The 21,824-nt window shown below is 39.0% G+C and overlaps 1 protein-coding gene across 1 annotated transcript in view; it reads right to left on the minus strand.

The window, feature by feature from the left end:
• The window catches only part of synj1 (synaptojanin 1), a 540,854-nt gene that overhangs the window by 22,436 nt on the left and 496,594 nt on the right, over positions 1-21,824 (minus strand). The window contains 2 exon segments of the mRNA XM_051926623.1: positions 2,837-3,057; positions 4,902-5,007. Coding sequence (XP_051782583.1) covers positions 2,837-3,057; positions 4,902-5,007 — 327 coding nt within the window.

The following is a 21,824-nucleotide window of genomic DNA, read 5'->3' on the forward strand; positions in this document are numbered from 1 at the left end:
ACATGTGTACATGTTGCAATGTGCACACTACTCTCTATTACATACCTGAAAGAAAGAGACAATACAGTGGAACCTCAATTATGATCATGGTGTACCACCCCACCCCGCCCCTCCTGATCTGACTCTAAGTAACAGCGCCAGCATAAATTCATACTCGATCTGACACTGTTCGTTTTCAAATAATATTGCATTAGTGCGATAATGTTTTCTGATTCTGCGGTGGGTTGGCACCCTGCCCAGGATTGGTTCCTGCCTTGTGCCCTTTGTTGGCTGGGATTGGCTCCAGCAGACCCCCGTGACCCTCTGTTCGGATTCAGCGGGTTGGAAAATGGATGGATGGATGGATGGATGTTTTCTGATTGGTACTATTCAGGTCATAAAATTATTTCTTCAAAATGTCACATACTGTATACTGTCTCTTTCTTTCAGGTGTGTAATAGAAACCACAGCATAGAGAGAAGTGTGAGCATTGCAACAGGTACACATGTCATAAATGTAGGAAGCTACGGTCCTTGCTTGTGTGTGAACTGTTAACATTTGAATCTGATGATTGCACATTGCGCTGAACTTACCACTCTGTACTATTCTTTCCTCTGCATGTCCTGGAGTACAAAAGAAACAGCAACATGTGGGAACTGGTAAGATCGGAAAAAAAACAGGTGGTCACTGATTACAAGCGCAAGATGTTATGCGAATGAATATGAATAAAATTGCATCCGTGCCACAATGTTTTCCGAAATGTACTATACAGGTCATAAAATGAATAATTCCAAATATCATATACTGTATACCTATGTCTCTGTTTTTTTTTTTTTGACATGATAGACCATAAGATGCATACTAATTCAGCGTGAGCAGGAACACTCAATAAAACTGAATAAAAGAAAAATCAAGTGACGGTGAGATACGAAGGCGGCAGATTCACCAGCGTGTTTGTCAGCTTTTATCCCTCCAGATTAGAGAATGTCCAGTTCCATTGTCTCAAACCACCACTCACATCTACAGTTATTCCCAGTTTCAAATAAAAACTATCAGTGTCAGATCCCTGGGTGGGGGGGCGGTAGTATGTATTGTGATCATGACTGAGAGAATAAAAGTGAAAATAAAATGGTGACTTTCACAAGTATTATAAATGTACACCGTCTGTTATGGATGCAAACCAAATGTATGTGTGTACTGTATAATATTAACAATAAGAGCAGCTCACTACTGAAAACGGCAAATATAGGAGGCAGTGTATCATCTAGTATCATCTCCAGACAGAAGAGCAGCTTCAGTGACAGACTGCTGTCACTGTCCTGCTCCACAGACAGATTGAGGAGATTGTTCCTCCCCCAAACTATGCGACTCTTTAATTCCACCCGGGGGGGGTAAACGTTAATATTTAACATTATACATAGTTATTGTCTGTTTTTTCACCTGTATTATTATCATTCTTTAATTTAATATTATTTATTGTATCAGTATGCTGCTGCTGAAGAATGTGAATTTCCCATTGGGATTATTAAAGTATCTATCTATCTATCTATCTATCTATCTATCTATCTATCTATCTATCTATCTATCTATCTATCTATCTATCTATCTATCTATCTATCTATCAGTGGGGATCGAACCGGGGACTCTTTTCCTTGAACCTTTTGTGAAAGTGTTTATTTGATCTTTGGACTTCAGACTTCACACATTATACAGTTTATGCCAACAATTTGTCATTTACTACTAAAATATGAAAAATGTTTCTGTTTTAACAATGTGTTTACACAGACTATTGTAGAAACGGAACACACATGAAATGCATGTGTTCCAAATAATGATCTATTATTTCCACTCTAAAATTCCAGCACTTCACTCCCAGATAAACAATCAAGACATGAGCTGGGAGAACTTTGTGCACGTTCTGCAGCTGTGGGGGGATGGAATAGCAGGCTGCTTGCTGCTTGTCTTTATTGGCACATTTACAGGACAAAAGACGCTGAGGGAGAGGTGCGAACGGATTTAAGGTGGGCCGGATTTATAAATTTTTTCGTAAGTTCTGGTAATTCTAGTGTTAAGGAGTTTGTGCCATCCTCTGAAATTAGAATTTGGACTTTATAACTAATGACCTCAGTATGTACAAAATGGTAGCATTGATGAACCTCACTCAATACAGCCACTCCAAAGGACAGTGAGGTGAGCCCTCTTCTATACTACTTCTTCACCTAGAGTTCTAACTCCATCATTTAATTTTGGACATCTCACACTCTACAGTACACAGTATCACTAAAAGACTCAAGAAATCAGGACAAACCTCAGTGACAATGGGCAAGGCTGAAAAACAATGTATGCAATTTATGTTCCTTCAGATGTTACGGTCTTAAAAACTGTTCTGCATCTGAAATGTACAGTATATGATGATATGGGCTCGGGAACACTTTGGTTAACATTTGTCTGTCAAACCATCCACCAGGGCACACAGAGACACAAATTAAGGCTTTAATGTGCATAGCAGAAGTCATACTACAACACAATCCAGGAGGGCTGCCAACATCTGCAGGCTCTGTCTCATCTGAGATGGAAAGTAGCACAGTGGAATCATGTTTTGTGGACAGATGTGTCAGCACTTCAAATAGTTTTTGAAAAAAAATAGTTGTTGTGTTCTCTGGACCGAAAACGGATAGGGCCCATCCAAGCTGGTATGACTGTAAGATCTAAAAATATCCCAGCATCTGCTATGGTATGGGTGTGTGTCCATGCCTATGGCATGGGTAACTTACACACCTATGAGGGCACTATGATATTTTCAGTGAAATAGTGGAATATTTAATAAATATGAAAAAAAAAAAAAAGATACACTAACCTGTGTTAAAGTATCAGGCTCTGGAATGGAGTGGGTTGATCTGCTTCGAGGTGGGGGCTGTGGAGGTGCTTCTAAAGATGTTCCTGGAAGTCCTTGTATAGTTGGAGAGGGCAGGATTTGTGCCCCAGGTTCTGCCAGATACTTTGAAGATGGCTGATGTGTTGGGGGTTGCACAGGAGAAACCACTTCTGGCTTCAGTGGCTCAGGAAGCAGAGGTACTCCTAAAGTTTGAAATATACAGTTAAAAGTGTCAGACAACTAAACTTTAGACTTAGGATAAAAGAAGTTTATAACTGAAATGAAGAAATGCAAAGAGACATATATCAAGGATGTTATATTGATAAATAAGCATAATATAGTATAAGGAAGATAATAAACAAGCAATAGACCATATAGAACAATTCTAAGCATAAATGTGTTAAAAGCAAAAAAAAAAGAAGAAAAAACAACAACAAAAAAAGAGCTGGGCCAGAAAGATAATAATATTCTTAAAGTGAATTAGAGGTTCAGCCATGAGTATTGTTATTAACCCTTATCACAATTTCCTGATTGTATTTCTCTTTCCTGTACAAGCACAGATAATGTTCCTAGAATGAAGGATTACAGTATTTACATAACTATCTTACCCACTGCTCTAACTACAGTTTCTATACTCATATCTAAAAGTTCAAGTAGAGATGATCTAATATTATGGCACTCAAACAGCACAGCCCTTGCCATCACCTTCTAGAAAGATAGTGTACGCACCTAAAGTGGTGCAGGACAAGACACCAAACCAGAAAGGGAAAGACAGGTAGGTTGCAGCCAGATTTAATGCAAGAATAAAAGATGCATAGTGTCCAGGGATGTCAGCCCCAGAATCTGAGTCTTCCAACTATTTGCAGGCCCTTGTGAAGCTAAGTCGTGTCACTCTGTTAACACTTGAGATAGTAGGCAGGGACTAGGAGCCCCAATTAATCACCTCAAAACTAGTCCTAAGAAAAGAAAGGTAATGACTGTGGGGTACTCAGCTATTAGTGTGATTGAAAACTTAAGTTTGCTCCAGGGCCAGAGAAATTCACCTGAAGTGTTGCCTTCTGGGAACACATATGGAGACCTGGCATAATGGGTAGGCCAGGACAAGCGTGGATCCAGATGTCGTTGCCATATGTAAGGGCAGGCTGTCAGTTCTTCTATCCAAGTTTAATAAATCAGGTGTAAGATGAGCAGAAGGTCTGTGCCACACACCAGTTCAGGTCAGACTGAGGTTTTAAGGTGTAGCCAAAATCTTGGTTCAGGATTTAGAGGCATAGGATTAAGTGACATTGAGGCTCCTCCTTGAACAGCTGGGATATGCTCCAGCCTGGACAGGAAAGGCACCAATGTATCAGGAAAGCATAAAAGTTGAACAGTAAAGGACTGTTTAAATGATTGTATCATATTTCCCTCATTTCTTCATGATGATCTTTAAAATATTCCAAGATATGTGAAATGACTTTCAAATTGTTTTATATAATTATCCCTTATCTGTACCTCTTAACAATGCGATTCTGTAGATATTTTGTTACTTTCTTTGTAGCTTCAATGGTTATCTCTGCACTATGGAACAATGAAACCTTCAAGGAATTCCAACAGGAACAGCTGACTACATACTGGAGAAATCATTTTGATGAGGCTGTTGAAAAGATGATTTACCTTTTTCATGATCTGTAATGTGATTGATTACATATGAACACAGTTACTATCAACCATTTTACCATATTAACTAATCAAGGTGTCATACTTAATGCAACCAAGGTACTAAAAGTATTTTTCCTCAAAATAACTGAATTATTTTTCTCATAAATGTTGTTGTCAAGCTCTTATCAATGGCAGAAAAAGTATGATAATTGAAGAGAGATAAGTAGACTGTCTTAATTTCAGCATTTATATCAGAAAAGTGAATTATGTGCATCAGTTGAAGTACAGCATGTTAACATTCAAAAATGTAATAGAAAAATAAGAAAATTGGAGAATGGTGAATCACTTTTATCAGCACCTAATGTATTACTTTTTCAACCAAACAAAAGCTTTTAGCACTAATTACCTATATTGAAATTTTTAGGCTGATTTCGAGCTTGTGGATTCAGCTTTGAGATGTGCTGCTCAGGATGAGGTACCATGCTGATTACACCTGCACGTGGAGGAATAGTCTGCAATTTAAGAAAATATAAGTTTAGCCTAATCATTTTGTTTTATTTTTGTAACTGTAAAGAAAGAAAGCATAAACTAGAAAAATGCAAACAAGTTTGAGTAAGATTTTAGATAGAATGAATAATTAGTGCACGTGAATAAATGTTAAAGAAAAACTTGAGTTATGTCAAATCAAGCAACACATTAAAATACAATTCTGAATCAACATACTTCTACTGTATAAAAAGGAGAAATACAACAAAAACTGTATATGTGAGATACCATTTCAATAATGCATCAGATATTTTTGAAAACTCTTAAAAGTGACAGAGTGTGCTAATGGGCTTTATTGTAATGAATAGAATAGAAAGTCTTTATTGTCATTGCACCACTACAATGAAATTGTAAAAGCTACCCTGTAAAAGGTGCAAGTACAACGAATTACAACAAACAAATCATATAAAAAACACATATCCTATAACAAATAAATACCATACATAAATAAATAAGGGGCAGAAATTATTATCCACTAAAGTAATCATTAAACATACTGGAGAAAAAAAAATCAGAACATTAGAGAAATTATGATGAGAACAGGTCATTAGCGCAAGAAGTTCGGTCAATGTATTCAGCTAGATCAGGGGTCGGCAAACTTTTTACCCCAAGGGTCAGTAATTAGGCATAAGTCACCTTTGAGGGCCTGACAACCTGATCTATCACAACATCATTTGTGAGATTTGTGTGCTTTCTTCTGAGCAGCTAAGCAGACAAAATCTGGGGTTAATTTAGAAACAGTGGTCTGCAGTCTAGCATAGAGATGATCAGAAGAAAGCCTAGATCTCAACCTTGACTTTGTACTTCTCATTCATGAGAATGCCTGTTCACATCTTAACACTAGAATTACCTAAGCTTACGAAAAAACTCATAAATCCGGCCCACGTTAAATCTGCTCGCACGTTTCCATACAGCGTCTTTTGTCTTGTTAATGTTTCGATAAACCTAAGCAGCAAGCAAACCACCCCCCCCCCCTAGCAGAAACTGCAAAAACCTGTCCCAACTGAAGCATTGTTTATGAGGGAGTCAGGTACCTAGAGCTGTATATGCTAAAAAATACATTGTTATTTGGAACATATGCATTTCATGTGTGTCCTGTGTCTACAAAGATCTATGTAAGTGTAAGCATGACAGAAATGTTGAACACATACCTAAAACACAAACTTTTTCCATGTTTATTACAAACAACAAAATTTTGACATGAAGTGTATAATGTGTGAAGACTGAAGTCCAAATATCAAATAAGCACTTTCACAAAAGGTACAAATATAACAGAACAAGTGCGCTTTTATTCAAGATTGTAACCAGAGAAAAAGAAATCGGGTTAGTGTAGATCCTTGTAGTGATTGCTTTGGTAGTACAGTGGTTAGAGCTGCTGACTCCTATTCAAAACGTTGCGGGTTCGAGTCTTCACATGTCCCAGAATAAACGTTTTGAGTAGTGAGCTGGTCTTATTGTTACTATTACAGTCAAAGTAAAAAGTATGTGAACCCTTTGGAATTATCTAGTTAACTGCATGAATTGGTCATAAAAAGTGATCTGTTCTATATCTAAGTCACAGGTATTGATATACACAATGAGCTTAAGCCAATGACACACAAAAATTCTACTCTTTCATGTCTTTATTTTACAAATGCATTCAATGTTCACAGTGGTAGTAGAAAAAGTAAGTGAACCTTGGGATTTAATAACTGGTTGACCCTCCTTTGGCAACAATGACCTCAACCAGACCTGCACATTATGTGGGGGGGGGGGTTGTGGTTGGTGGGGGGTATATTAGCCCACTCTTCCCTGCAGAACTGCCTTAACTCTTCCATATTCTTTGGTTGTCTTCTGTGTATGGCTCTCTTCAAGTCATTCCACAGCATCTCATTAGGATTGAGATCTGGGCTCTGACTGGGCCACTCCAAAAGGCGGAGTTTGTTCTTCTGAAGCCATTGTACTGTGGAATTGCTGCGATGTTTGGGGTCATTGTCCTGTTGCATCACCCAGCCTGGACAATTTGTTGATAACCTTGTGAATTCATTTTCCCCTCAATGATGGCAAGCTGTCCAGGCCCTGATGCAGCAAAGCAGGCCCAAATCATGATATTCCCTCCACCATACTTTACTGTAAGGATGACGTTTTGATATTGATATTCAGTGCTCTTTTTACGTCAAATGAATCTCTGCTTGTTCCTCCTAAATAGTTCAATTTTGGTTTCATCACTCCTCAAAACATTTTCCCAGTACCACTGTGGAGTGTCCAAGTGCTCTTTCGCAAACTTCAGGCATTCAGCAATGTTCTTTTTTGAAAGCAGTGGCTTCCTTCTTGGTGTCCTGCCATGGACTCCTTTTTTGTTCAATGTTTTGCGTACAGTTGACTCATGAACAGAGATGTTAAGACAGTTCTAATGACTTCTTCAAGTCCTTTGCTGTCACTCTAGGGCTCTTCTTTACCTCATTGCTGACTTTGCGTTGTGCTTTTGGGGTCATCTTGGCAGGGTGCCCACTTCTAGGCAGATTAGCCACAATACCAAATTGTCTCCATTTATAGACAACTTGCCTAACAGCAGACTGATGAATATCTAAAATCTTTGTGATGACTTTGTAACCCTTTCCAGCCTTATGTAGATTAAGAATTCTCGATCGTAGCTCTTCAGACAGTTCTTTTGTGCAAGGCATGATTCCCATCTGGATATGCTTCTTGTCAAAAGCTCAAACTCAAACTTTATACTGTTTTTCATCAATCAAAGTAATTCTAGGCCACACATCTGAACTCGTTTCATTAAATGGACTCCAGGTGTGCTAAACTCTGACTGCAATGAGTTTTTTAAAAAGTCATTAGCTTAGGGTTCACTTACTTTTTACAACCTTCAGTTTGTGTATCTTTAGTTATAGCAGACTGTGTTCCTTCATTATTGTGACTGACATGAGATACGACCATGTTTTATATGGGAATTAGACATAAATATAGTTAATTCCTAGGGGTTCACTTTTTACTTTGACTGCATACAATGAAAACATACATTTGATTTGAGTCTGTAACAGCCGGTATAAATGTATGGTACTTGTAAAGGTTAGCATTTTTTTATTCAGTTTTATTCTCTTAGTCGCGTTCATGCTCGCCCCGATCTGACTGCTGTTTTTAAATAAAGACAAGCTATAACAGAGGTGAACTCAGATCGGAGAAAGAGAACAGAAGCCCTCCCTGCAAGAAATGTCCATTCGCATAAAAGAACAACGCAGCTGCACCAGGCGTAAAAGCGAAAGATGGCACAGTTTCGATGCAGGACAAGGTCCGGTGTCATTCTGCCCCATACCTGTCCTTCAACAAAACAGCACGGTTAACAGAGCTTGCCAGCGTATCGTGCAAACTCCTGTTTGTGATTATGTTTTTTGATGGTCTTTACATAGGAAACATTTATATGCTACTAATATAAAAGCCAGATTGAATGTTATTTACTTATCTTCCTACAGCGTAAACTCACAAGTAGACTGCACAGCTTCCTCTGTTTGATCGACAAGGGCATGCTTACAAATTATGCGTGTAATGCCACAAAAAATGCCTGCTAACACTTTAGTATGCGAGCAATGGTACGAGAATGCAGTTAGACTTCTTTTTTGGGCACATACACCGTCCAGATCTAAACACTGGTGTGGAGAGTTGCTTGCGTACTTAAGAGTCTATAGCTGCAGGTGGAAGCTGCCATCACTGTACTTTGTATATAAAAGTCAGATCAAATGTTATTTACCTTGATATATTTACTTATTTTCCTACAGCGTAAAGTCACAAGTAAACTGCAGAGCTTCTTGTGTTTGATCGACATGGGCACGCTGACACTGTACATGTGTACTGAAGTGACTAGCTGCAGGTGGAAGCTCCATGCAACTGTTGTTACGGCTCTGCCATTGTCCAGAAATGGTTTCATAAGCTTTATGACCGTTGTCTTGTAACGGTTGTCACATATTTTTTTTGTGTGCTTTCAACTGTTTCTGCCGCTTGCTTCCCTTTAGAGATTATGTCCAAATGAATAACTGACTGTGGGATATCTCTTTAAGGGGAGTAGGGGTCCAAACAACGCCTGGGGGTCCTTGCCAAAATGTACTTTGGTGTGATGTAAGAGGAAGAACCCACTTTAAAATACGTGCCTCCATCCCTTTTAAAGAAAAGAGGAGTGAGAAGAAAGTTTGTTTAAACAAGTATCTGGGAAGGTGAATTGGTAAAAGAAGTATTGGTAAAGCACGTTAAGGCTCCGTAATAATAATGGTTGGACGCAACGAAAAGGAGTGCTGGCTAATCGGAGAGGATCTTTGGAGCGCATGGCTTTACGTTGCATTTGTGATGTGGGCGGCGGCCATGCAAGGACGCTAACGCCGAGACACCCGGGTGTGACGGATTTCAGCTTTTAACAAAGAATCGTCGCCAAGCTGGTGAGATTGCTTCTTTTACCTATTAATACAGCATACGAGTCAGCGGAGCATATCTGACTGGATTGCTGGATTTATCACAGACTTCCCAGGCCGTGGGTCTAGAGACTTTAAACAAAGTTAATATAAAAGGGACTGGGGAACGTGTGGGGATTGTGTGTGCGTGTGTCTAATTTATATTTGTATATATGTGTATATTATATATATATATATATATATATATATATATATATATATACACACACAGTACTGTGCAAAAGTTTTAGGCAGGTGTGAAAAAATGCTGTAAACAAAGAATGCTTTCAAAAATGGAAGTGTTAATCATTTATTTTCATCAATCAACAAAATGCAGTGAATGAACAAAAGAGAAACCTAAAAAAAAATCAATATTTGGTGTGACCACCCTTTGCCTTCAAAACAGGATGAATTCTTCTAGGTACACTTGCACACAGTTTTTGAAGGAACTCGGCTGGTAGGTTGTTCCAAACATCTTGGAGAACTAACCACAGATCTTATGTGGATGTAGGCTTCCTCACATCCTTCTGTCTCTTCATGTAATCCCAGACACACTCGATGACGTTGAGATCAAGGCTCTGTGGTGGCCATACCATCACTTCCAGGACTTCTTGTTCTTCTTTACGCTGAAGATGGTTCTTAGTGACTTTGGCTGTAGGTTTAGGGTCGTTGTCCTGCTGCAGAATAAATTTGGGGCCAATCATACGCCTCCCTGATGGTATTGCATGATGGATAAGTATCTGCCTGTATTTCTCAACATTGAGAACACCATTAATCCTGACCAAATCTCCAACTCCATTTGCAGAAATGCAGTCCCAAACGTTCAAGGAACCTCCACCATGCTTCACTGTTGCCTGCAGACACTCATTATTGTACCGCTCTCCAGCCCTTCGACGAACAAACTGCCTTCTGCTACAGCCAAATATTTCAAATTTTGACTCATCAGTCCAGAGCTCCTGCTGCCATTTTTCTGTACCCCAGTTCCTATGTTTTCGTGCATACTTGAGTCTCTTGGCCTTGTTTCCACGTGAGAGGTATGGCTTCTTTGCTGCAACTCTTCCATGAAGACCACTTCTGGCCAGACTTCTCCGGACAGTAGATGGGTGTACCTGGGTCCTACTGGTTTCTGCCAGTTCTGAGCTGATGGCACTGCTGGACAGCTTCCGATTTCGAAGGGTAATAAGCTTGATGTGTCTTTCATCTGCTGCACTAAGTTTCCTTGGCCGACCACTGCGTCTACAATCCTCAACGTCGCCCGTTTCTTTGTGCTTCTTCAAAAGAGCTTGAACAGCACATCTTGGTACCCCAGTCTGCTTTAAAATCTTTGTCTGGAAGAGACCTTGCTGATGCAGTATAACTACCTTGTGTCTTGTTGCTGTGCTCAATCTTGCCATGACATGAAACTGTCTTCCACAACCTCACCTTGGTAGCAGAGTTTGGCTGTTCCTCACCCAGTTTTAAGCCTCCTACACAGCTGTTTCTGTTTCAGTTAATGACTGTGTTTCAACCTACGTGTGACATTGATGATCATTAGCACCTGTTTGGTATAATTGGTTGATCATACACCTGACTATAATCCTACAAAATCCCTGACTTCGTTCAAGTGTACCTATAAGAATTGATGCTGGTTTGAAGGCAAAAGGTAGTAATACCAAATATTGATTTGATTTAGATTTTTCTTTTGTTCGCTCACTTTGCATTTTGTAAATTGATAAGAATAAACATTATTTATATTTCTGAAAGCATTCTTTGTTTACAGCATTTTTTCACACCTGCCTAAAACTTTTGCACAGTACTGTATATGTTTGTATTTAGACGGGTGTGTACTGTGAATATATTGGTGTTGTCGATAAATAGGTTATATTTCCGCTTCTTTTCCTGTCTTTCTTTCTGTATATTATAGAAGGGTTAAAGGGGGTGGCATATTAATTAGTGTTTAGATTGATAAGGATTTATTAAAGTGTTTTATGGTTTGTTTGATTTATAATATATATTCTTTTTGTTTGGTTAAATAATTGTTGAGGTGATTATTTCTTTTTTTTGTATAAATTCATAAAAGACAACTCTATCTGTGGACATCAAATTGGGGCTAAGGTTCTGTCGGGTTTCGTACATAATAGAATTCATTTTCCTAAGAATAGGAGTTTTTTGTGTGTTCCGGGCTCCTTATCCAACTTAAGAGGAACTCGCTACAGTCTTGAAAAGTCTTTCTCCTGTGGGGTGACTGGGATCTTTTCCTGAATAAGATCAAACACAGTTTTATAGGGTGCAACATGAGCTTCCACCTGCAGCTAAAGTCACTTCAGTACACATGTGCTTTGTGAGCATGCCCGTGTCGATCAAACACAGGAAGCTCTGCAGTTTACTTGTGACTAATATGGATGAATAATTTTAGGGTAAAATAGCATTCATCTTAAAGAAATAGCATAAAGGGTTAATAAAAATACTGAGATGGTCAAGTAAATAAAGAATGCACCAGAAGAAAGGTTGACACAATATACAAAATGCACTTAAGGATGACTAAGAGATGACTAAGAAATCAGCAGATGTCCTATATACGAGAATGGAGAGTTGTTATATGCACAGAAATTTCAAGGGTGGAGTCTCATCTCAAAAGGTGTAAGAAAAACCAGAATATAATGATAGACTTTTATTCTATATAAATATTTGGGTGTAAACCAACCAGAGTAAAATGTATGCATTGTTTGACTGTGGTGTAGTGGGTCCACAGCTCAAGTCAAAAAGGCCACTTTTTAAAAAAAAGTCGCCGTACTTGCGGCTTAGAAAGGGGGCATGGTATGTGTGGCCGGAGCGGTTCCCGGGTGATGCATGATGCGGACGGTCCTCACTTAAGTGCACAGGTGAGGAAAGAGGAGAAAAGGAAAGAGAGAGAATGGGAGGTTAAGGGAGAAGAAGGCTGGAGAAGTGTGGAGGCGGTGCGAGCAAGTGAGCGACAGCAGGCTGGCATGAGCAAAGGCAGGCAGCTGGTAGGAGAGCCCCGGAGGAGTGTGGCCAACTCTCGGAGGGGGCAGACTGAAGTGGTTGCTCCAGCTGAGTAATTGGGAGTAGCTGGAGTGACCGGCAGTGGAGTCGACTGGCCGTTGATGATAGCAGGAGTCGTGGAGGCTTTGGGCGTGTTGTGCCTCAGCGTGAGTGCCCTGGCCGCTGGAGGAAGAAACCCAAGTCTCGGTCCAGCTGGAGCCCGACGTAGCCGGTGATCGGAGGGCTTCTGGACCAGTAGTGAAGGAGCTGCATATGCAGGTAGGCCGACTCCCATGTTGCGGGGCCTGGATGGGAGAAGCAGGGGAGTTGTCGGGTTAAAAAAGGATGCACCGTGCTTTGTGTTGTTAAAGAGACTGTTTCTAGCCGTTATTTTAACCTCAGGTTTTAAAAGGATTTTATTTTCTATTGGATTTTAACCTCCACCTTTCACCTGTTTTATGGATTGTTTATTTAAAGACATATTTGATGCACCGCAGTTTAATTTGGACACCTTGTTTTGATTTTGTTGATTTTAAATAAAGTCACTTTTGCACCATCCCCTTGCTTCATTGTTATGACTCACTGTCCAGCTCATCGGTGACATTACCAACAGTGTCGGGTTCAAAGCTCCCAGAAGGAAGACAGGAGCATGGAGCGGAACCTGCATCGTCACATTGACACTGTATGTAAACTCAACAGTTTATAAAATGAACCCCTATCCTTCGTTTCTTGGACCATTCTGACCATGCTTTAGCAAACTGGTTTTGAAGAATGCTCCCTCCAAGGCATTTTGCTGAGGAGTAATTAAACGATACAATGAACAGCTTTTCTCCTGCCTGATTACTGAATTGTCCTACTAGAGATGTTTCTTTCTTTAATAAGATGTTAAATTTCTACCACAGTTTTTGGCGCCCAACATGGAGTGTTCCGTACCATGGAGGGAACTCCCATTAGAATCGTCAAAGATGTGAAGCGGACGATGCGAAATTGGAACGGACTTGTTCCCATCTGCGCGGGACTCCCCTCCGGAGGACACAATCGTTGGACCTGAAAGGGCAGGAGGAGGCATGTTCATTCATTCTTTTGGGGATAAGGGCCTGGGTTAGATGTCATGCTCTTAGATTAGGTGTGTTTTTTCGTAGAATTAGGATAGTTAGTGTAATTAGGTTAAGAGCCTTTTGCTGACTAGAGAGAGCATTAAAGAATAGTGCCGAGATCACTCCTTGTCGCGTGGCGGATTATTTTGGGTTGCCATTGTCTGGGGGAGTTGCCCAGATCTGTCTCTGGGTTTGGCAAAAGGTCTCAGTAGACAGTAATGCTGTTAAATGGATAGAGAAGCCCTGGGTTCAAGTCCCAGGCATGTAATCAATTTGGAACAGCATTCCCCCCTAACAGCAAAGGTTATGTGTCAATAGTTTGAATATTTTGAGACAATTGAATGCTTTTCCTTTGACATGTATTTAATATACATATAAATAAATCTGCAAACTAAATATCAATCTTTCCCCCTTTAGAGGAATGTTGAGCAGTAAGGTATCGGTCAGCAAGAACCCTGAAACCAATCCCATTAATATTACAACTTGGCAAGAGCTGAATGTTCTAGTTCTCCTATAGAGAACACAAATATGTCCAGGAGTGGCAAACCAAACAAAAGAAAAGAGAAAGCAGAGTGGTGTGGAGGTTATTAGTTAAAGAGTTGTGTTCTGTGGAGGTTCCTGTAGAAAAGTTTAAAGTATTTACTTGGGCTGTGGGGATGGAGAATGCCTGTCTTAGGCTCCAGTTCAAGACTGGAATAAGAAAGTAAATATTTTAAAATTTTCTACAGGAACCTCCACAGAACACAACTCTTTAACTAATAACCTCCACACCACTCTAGGTCCACAACAATGGCTAAACTAGATAAAACTATAGAGAATTTTTTTTATTTGGGATCTATTTTTTTAACATAATGGCTACAAAGAGTGGAAACATCTGCATTGTGCTTACCAGCTGCAGAATTGATTTTTGACCATAAAAAACAAATTGCCTATGAGGCAGAGACTGGATAAAATGACCATCTGTTTTACCGCTAGCGTTATTTTTAATAAGGGGTATTCCCAATGAAACAGGCCTAACAGCTTGAGATTTTGGAATTTCAAAAATTACAGATGAAGTATTGCAATACCAACTAATATGGAACAAAACTTTTAAGTCTTTGCCCCTGCAGGTAAAACCTGTTTTTCCTAGCACATTTTTTGTGACAGAGCTTGAATTTGAACCTGGAGACTGAGCTATGCTAAAGGTCTGCAGACAAATGAATCATCCAACTCCCATGGAGAAACAAGCCATACCAGAGAGGGGATCAAGCTGTGGACCAGGCTGTCGATCAACTGACTACTGGACAACATACTCAAATTCCAGTCCAAGGGATCACGAGTTCCTGCTGCTAACAAGTCAGCTGTGCTGGTGACCATTGGCATCAAAAGATAATCGTGGGTCCAGAGTCGTAGAGGGCAGCCTGCATCGCATGCAGACCACAGCCTCGTTCATTAGATGAAGAGTTCCAGGATATTGATATCCTTTGCTTTGGGGTATTGGACCTCAAGATCTGATTCACACTTTTACTGTGCAGGGTTCTATGTTCTTTGCCAGAGCCCACTATAACTGTGCTTGATATGCCTTACAATTTGTCCACTTGTTTTCAATTTTATGACAGTTGTTGACCAAGTACAGTGATCCCCCACCTATCGCTGAAGTTATGTTCCAGACCCATCAGTGATAGGTGAAAATCCGCGATACAGAAAGACCATATAAATAAAACATTTTTTTTTTTATAGTTTAAGCCTTAAAATACCCCTCCCACACGCTTTAAACACATGAAAATTTTATTAAAACACACTTTGTAAACACATATGATATGTGGATGTCAGGCTAAGGATAGGAGTAACATCTCTCTATTATAAAACATTTTAATGTCATGCAAGACAAGGCAGTGAGACAGAAGGACAGAAGCTGTACAGGCTTTTAAATGATTGACACGCAGAGCGACAAGCAGAACAAGCATTTTGTCCACTTCTCCTTAGCGTTCATTCAGCTCCCCCCCTTCACAACGCGAAGTGGCAGGAGCGTAGCGCGCCTCCAGGGAGCGGAGTGGGGGGTTGGGGTTAAGCGAAGCGATCGAGACCAGATCATCTCAGACAGACACTTTGACGACACGCCCTACTTACAAACAATTTAAAACAAGCTCACTGACATCTAACCTAGCAGTTGTTGGAATGCTTTTGGCAGGCAAACTTCAGGTGCTCCCAGCTCTTAAAACAACAACAAGCAGAACACGCAGCTTGCCAGCAGCATCTGCAGAAACCCAGCAGATGATCCGAGCATCTCTCCTTAGCGTGCATTGAGCCCTAACCCCTCTCCCTCCTCCGCCTCCTCCTTCAGAACACACAGAGCGACAAGCAGAACAGGCATCTTGGTAGAAGTAGCACAAAGCCAGTAGCTGATCTGTCCACTTCTGCTTAGCGTGCGTTCTGCTCCCCCCCCTTCACAAAGCAAGCGGCAGAGACGCGAAGTGGCAAAAGGACAGCAGCTGTACAGGCTTTTAAGTGATTGCCGCAAAGCATGACAAGCACAACACACAGCTGGCCAGAAGCAGCAGCAAGACACCAGTTGAACCGATCGCAACTATTTAGCATGCGTACAGACCACCCCTTCACAATGTGAGTGGTGTTATAAGTGCCGCGAGAAAGAGATTTAACCACGCCCGGGGCAGGAAATAAAGGACAAATATTGTTTTTACAAAAGTTTTAAAGTAAAAATGAAAATAATGCATATGTAACAATTCCCATGAAAATAACGATCTCTTTAAATTGTTTATACGGTAAACCAAACCCGGGGGTGGGTGAGCAAAGCGAGCAGAGGGCAGAGTCCCTTAGTAATAATAATAGTATTAATAAATCCGAGATGTAGCGGGGGCGCGACAGCTGAACCACGATACAGCGGGGGATCACTGTACTTGAATTCCTCTTGCCCTAGGAGTTGGAACCACAACCTAATCTCTGTTTCTGCAGCAACGTCTTTTAAGGAAGATTTGTACCATGGAGTTATGGATGGTATAGGAGGAAAGGCTAATTATCTGCAAGCTCAGCAAAGCAAATGAACTCCTTTTTATAAGCAATATGAATTTATTGAATATTTGTAACTATTTTATTAACGAAAAAACTGCACAATTATTATTTAAATTGTTTAACCTGTATAGCAATTGGGGTATTATAACTGATCAAGTTTAGAAAATGTGATTAGCATAACATGGTCAGCACTTAGAGTAAAGAGTAAATATTTTTAGATAGAAGTTTCTAGTACATCTGAGTCAATTGATACTTAAAAGTTTTAAGGATCAATGTTTGTATGTAATTTGGACTGTTAATCAAATTTTAACACATTAGCACTTGTACCATTACCAGTTAAAAGTCAGTCCAATTTAAACTTTCTTGGTTATTGGTTTTAATAATTGAATGAATAATAGAGTTTAACATAAAGAGATATTTGTTAACTATGAAGAATGGTAGTAAACTGGAGGGACAGTCAAGTGTTTTGGGAATAGACACTCAGGACAAAATGTGTAAATCTATTGATATAAGGTGAATATAAAGTTTAAATTATTGTTTTGTTTCATGAGGGATGTGAATTTTATTGTGTAAGTAGTAATTGATACAGAAAGATGGAACAAATATGAATATTCATGTATTCGGAACTTTGCATTAGGATTAGATGCAACATCAGGACAGATTTTATATTGGGTTTTAAGGTTTAAATGTGCTAAATTAGATGCAAGGTATAGTACAAACCTTTAAGGTTTGTAGAACATGGTATAAGGGAAAATAAGTTTGTGGGATAGTGCTAGGTGTTTTTAGGAACTGGGGTAATTAGGACTATATAGACAGAAATAGTTGGTGGCAATACAGGACAAAGAATTATTATGGCTTTTTGGGCCTAAGTAATATAGAAGTTAGCAAAACAAAGTAATAATTCAGCACAACAGAGATGGAGTGTCTTATGCATGGTGAGTGAGCAGTTTGTGAAATTGGAAAGCCCAGATACAAACCAAGGATCCCAGCTGGTGGCAGAAGACTTTAACATCAATAAGAAGCTTGGGCACAACCCTTGCAGTTTTAACGTGACCTTTACATGAGCCAATGGCTTGCATTAATGGGAGTAGTGCTGACATCTATCTTTAGCAAGGTAACTGTTTTTATGCAGCAAATGTAAATTGGGGCAACTTTGTGAATGAGAGCACGAGGACGTGAGCATGGTTGTATGTATAATGATTCTATCTCTGGTTATTGTTGTACACATCATTGGCACCATAAACTCGGGACTTTGGATGCATTTAAAGTAAATACTTGGGCTGTCTGTATCACCACCAACAATTACATTGATGAAAAATATAGGACTAGGTACACTTCTGTGAACTAAGATAGCTAATGTTTGTTGGATAAGAAGGAAATCAAACAGTTGTTGACAATGTTTTATCATTCTACAAGTTATGAGGTTATGGGACACAAATCTGAGATTTATAGGGGAAAATATCTAATGTAAGTATACTCTGAAGAAAAATAACTTTGATACATGTTATTTGCCTTGATTTTCTGTGTTCACTATTATTGATTTTATTAGCTATTATTGATTTATGTGATTTATCTTTAGGGATTAATGATTTGCACTGATTTATGTTATTCCCTAAATGCAGCTAAGCCAGGAATCTTTTACTTCCTTTTAGCTTCTAAGGGGAGACATATTCAGTATGCATACATTTTATACAGCTTATGAATAGGGTTATAATAGGAAATCATTCTTTACAGTTTTAGTCGGACTTTATGAAGTCTCAAAGGGGGGAATGTGGATGAATAATTTATGGGGTACATAGCATTCATCTTAAAGAAATAGCATAAAGGATTAATAATAATACTGTGATGGTCAAATAAATAAAGAATGTGCCTGAAGAAAGGTTGATGCAATATACAAAATGTACTGGAGGAAAACGAAGAGATGACTAAGAAATTAGCAGATGTCCTTTAAATGACAGTTGTTATATGCACAGAAATTTCAAGGGTGGTGTCTCATCTCAAAAGGTATAATAAGAACCAGAATATAATATAATAGACTTTTATTCTATATAAATATTTGGGTAAACCAATGAACCAACCAGAGTAAAATGTATGCATTGATTGACACTGTATGTAAATTCAACAGTTTCTAAAATGAACGTCTATCCTTTGTTTCTCGGACCATTCTGACCATGCTGTAACAGACTGGTTTTGAAGAATGCTCCCTCCAAGGCATTTTGCTGAGGAGTAAATTAAATGATACATTGAACAGCTTTTCTCCTGCCCGATTACTGAATTGTCCTGTTAGAGGATGTTTCTTTCTTTAATAAGATGTTAAATTTCGACCACACTTTAAGCTGTAGAAGATAAGTAAATAAATCAAGGTAAATAACATTCGATCTGACTTTTATATAAGTAACATATAAATGTTTCTTATGTAAAGACCATCACAAAACATATTCACAAACAGGACTTTGCACGATATGTTGGCGAGTTCTGTAAGCCGTGCTGCTTCGTTGGCGGACAGGTGTGGGGCAGACCGACTGGCGGGATGACGCCCTACCTCTGGGTGCATCGAAACGGTGCCATCTTTCACCTTTACGCCTGGGGCAGCTATATTGTTCATATATGCGAGTGGACATTTCTTGAGAGAGGTGCTTCTGTACTCTTTCTCTGATGAAGAACCCTCGTCCTCATGTGAGTTCACCTCTGTTATAGCACATCTTTATTTGAAAACTAACAGTGTCAGATTGGGACGAGCGTGAACGCAACTGAGAGAATAAAAATGAATAAAAAAAATGCTAACCTTTATAAGCACCATACATTTACACCAGCTGTTACAGACACAAATCAAATGTATGTTTTTATTGTATAATAACAACAATAAGAGCAGCTCACTACTAACGTTTATTCTGGAACATGTGAAGACTTGAACCGGCGACCATTTGAATAGGAGTCAGCAGCTCTAATGACTGTACTACCAAAGCAGTAGCTACCAGGACATACACTAATGTGATTTCTTTTTCTCTGGATGGATATAGTCTTGAATAAAAGCACACTTGTTCTGTTATATTTGTACCTTTTGTGAAAGTGCTTATTTCATATTTGGACTTCAGACATTATACACTTCATGTCAAAATCTTTTGTTTGTAGTAAAAAACGGAAAAGAGTTTGTGTTTTAGGTATGTGTTCAACATTTCTGTCATGCTTACAATTATACAATTTATTTATGTATAGCCCAAAATCACATAAGAGGTGCCGCAGTGGGCTTTAACAGGCCCTGCCATTTGACAGCCCCCCAGCCTTGACTCTCTAAGAAGACAAGGAAAAACTCCCAAAAAAACCCTTGTAGGGAAAAAAAATGGAAGAAATCTTGGGAAAGGCAGTTCAAAAAGAGACCCCTTTCCAGGTAGGTTAGGCGTGCAGTGGGTGTCAAAAAGAAGGGGGTCAACACAACACAATACACAGAACAGAACAAATCCTCAATACAGTATAAAAATAAAACTTTTACAAGTATGGAGCAGAATTTAACAGTAGATGATATCCCATAATATGATTTGGATTTGTTTAGAGTCCTGGAGACCTCAGCCATCAAGCTGCCTCCCCCATTTGACCATTCCACAGCTGAGTCATCGCTGGGCCAGCCCATCCGATGAAAGGACCCCTCTACCTCACGAATCCTGTGATTCTCCATCAGGGATGACTTTACCTTAGGTAGGCAAAACAACTTGGCAGACACTTACACAGATCTTTGTAGACACAGAACACACATGAAATGCATCTGTTCAAATAACAATATATTTTTTAGCATATACAGCTCTAGGTGCCTGACTCCCTGATAAACAAGGCTTCAGTTGGGAGAGGTTTTTGCAGTTTCTGCAGCACTGTAAGGGGGTGGGGGGGGGGTGGTATAGCAGGCTGCTTGGGTTTATCGACACATTTACAAGACAAAAGATGCTGAATGGAGACGTGCGAGCAGGCAGATTTAAGGTGGGCCAGATTTACGATTTTTTTGTAAGCTCTGGTAATTCTAGTGTTAATTAGAATGTAAATATAAGTTGAATTTCCAGCTGGTATGCCACCAGATATAAACATTTCCTTTGCAAAACCTAATAAAGACAGTATTCTAATTATAACTGCTTTTGAAAACTATATTTCTTCATAGCTCCTCACATCCACTGGCATAGGAATCGGGCTTTAGTCTTTGTGTTTTACATACTGAGTATACATGGCTCTGCTTACTGATCTTGCTGTACTATACTGTACAAAAAAAAACAGCTGGAAGAAAAAAGATCTGACACATGTGCTAGTACTTGGCTAAAACAGTAAAAGTTTGGAGAGTTACAGTCACAAAATGACAGTGAATCTCAATATTTCAAGATGACAGTCATATTGCAAGAAAATTTCTAGGATATCCATGTAACTCAGCAGTACACCCTTATATGCTTAGTGCTAAAATATGCAAGATTTGATAAAAATGATAAACAGAACATATCTTAGATGACTTGAAAGATATGCCACATTTATGGATCATGTATTTGTCTTCATGGAAGCATCATATGCAAGATATGTGTTGGATGGGGAAATATCAAGGATACTGGTAATTTGTTGGTTGCAGAAATATAAAGTGTGCTACAACTATAAATCTTTCTCCAATATGCAATTTATCAATGATGTCTGGTAGCTTTAAAGTTGTTTTGTAGTGTTGTAACATAAGTGATTTGAGATGTGCATTTATAATATTTGTTTTCAAACATCAAATGTCTGTACAGGGTTGGAACTTGTATGACATACAAGGCTTCTTAATTTAAACAAAGACATTTACAACTGTTAGTTGTGAATGAGAATGACAAACCAAGCATTAGTTATGAATATGGTTATAAAAAAAGAAAGTCTTTTTAAAGAATACATGGAAATCGTCTTATAATACACATTTTCTTGACTCAAACTACACAGGAAGTGTTACTATCGAAAAAACTCTTAAACTTGAGTTAATCTGCATATGACAGCTTAATAGAAGATTAGCTTTATCATGAATCAAAGTGTAGGCTTTGAAAGTTAAACCAGGTTATGCTAACTGGCTTCAAAGTAACAGATGGACGTGAATAACACAGAGACCTTGGGTATTTAAACTGTTAAAGCCTAATGTGAAAACTTCATAGAAATTACTGTGCTTCACTATGCCGACTGACAGGGTTGTGATAAGGTTAACAAAATCTGAAAAGCATTCTATTTAAATCTTAGTATTTAAAGAACAATATCACAATCAAGAAATCATATAACACGTACATT

Source organism: Erpetoichthys calabaricus, chromosome 4, assembly GCF_900747795.2.
Source record: "Erpetoichthys calabaricus chromosome 4, fErpCal1.3, whole genome shotgun sequence".
Lineage (NCBI taxonomy): Eukaryota > Metazoa > Chordata > Cladistia > Polypteriformes > Polypteridae > Erpetoichthys > Erpetoichthys calabaricus.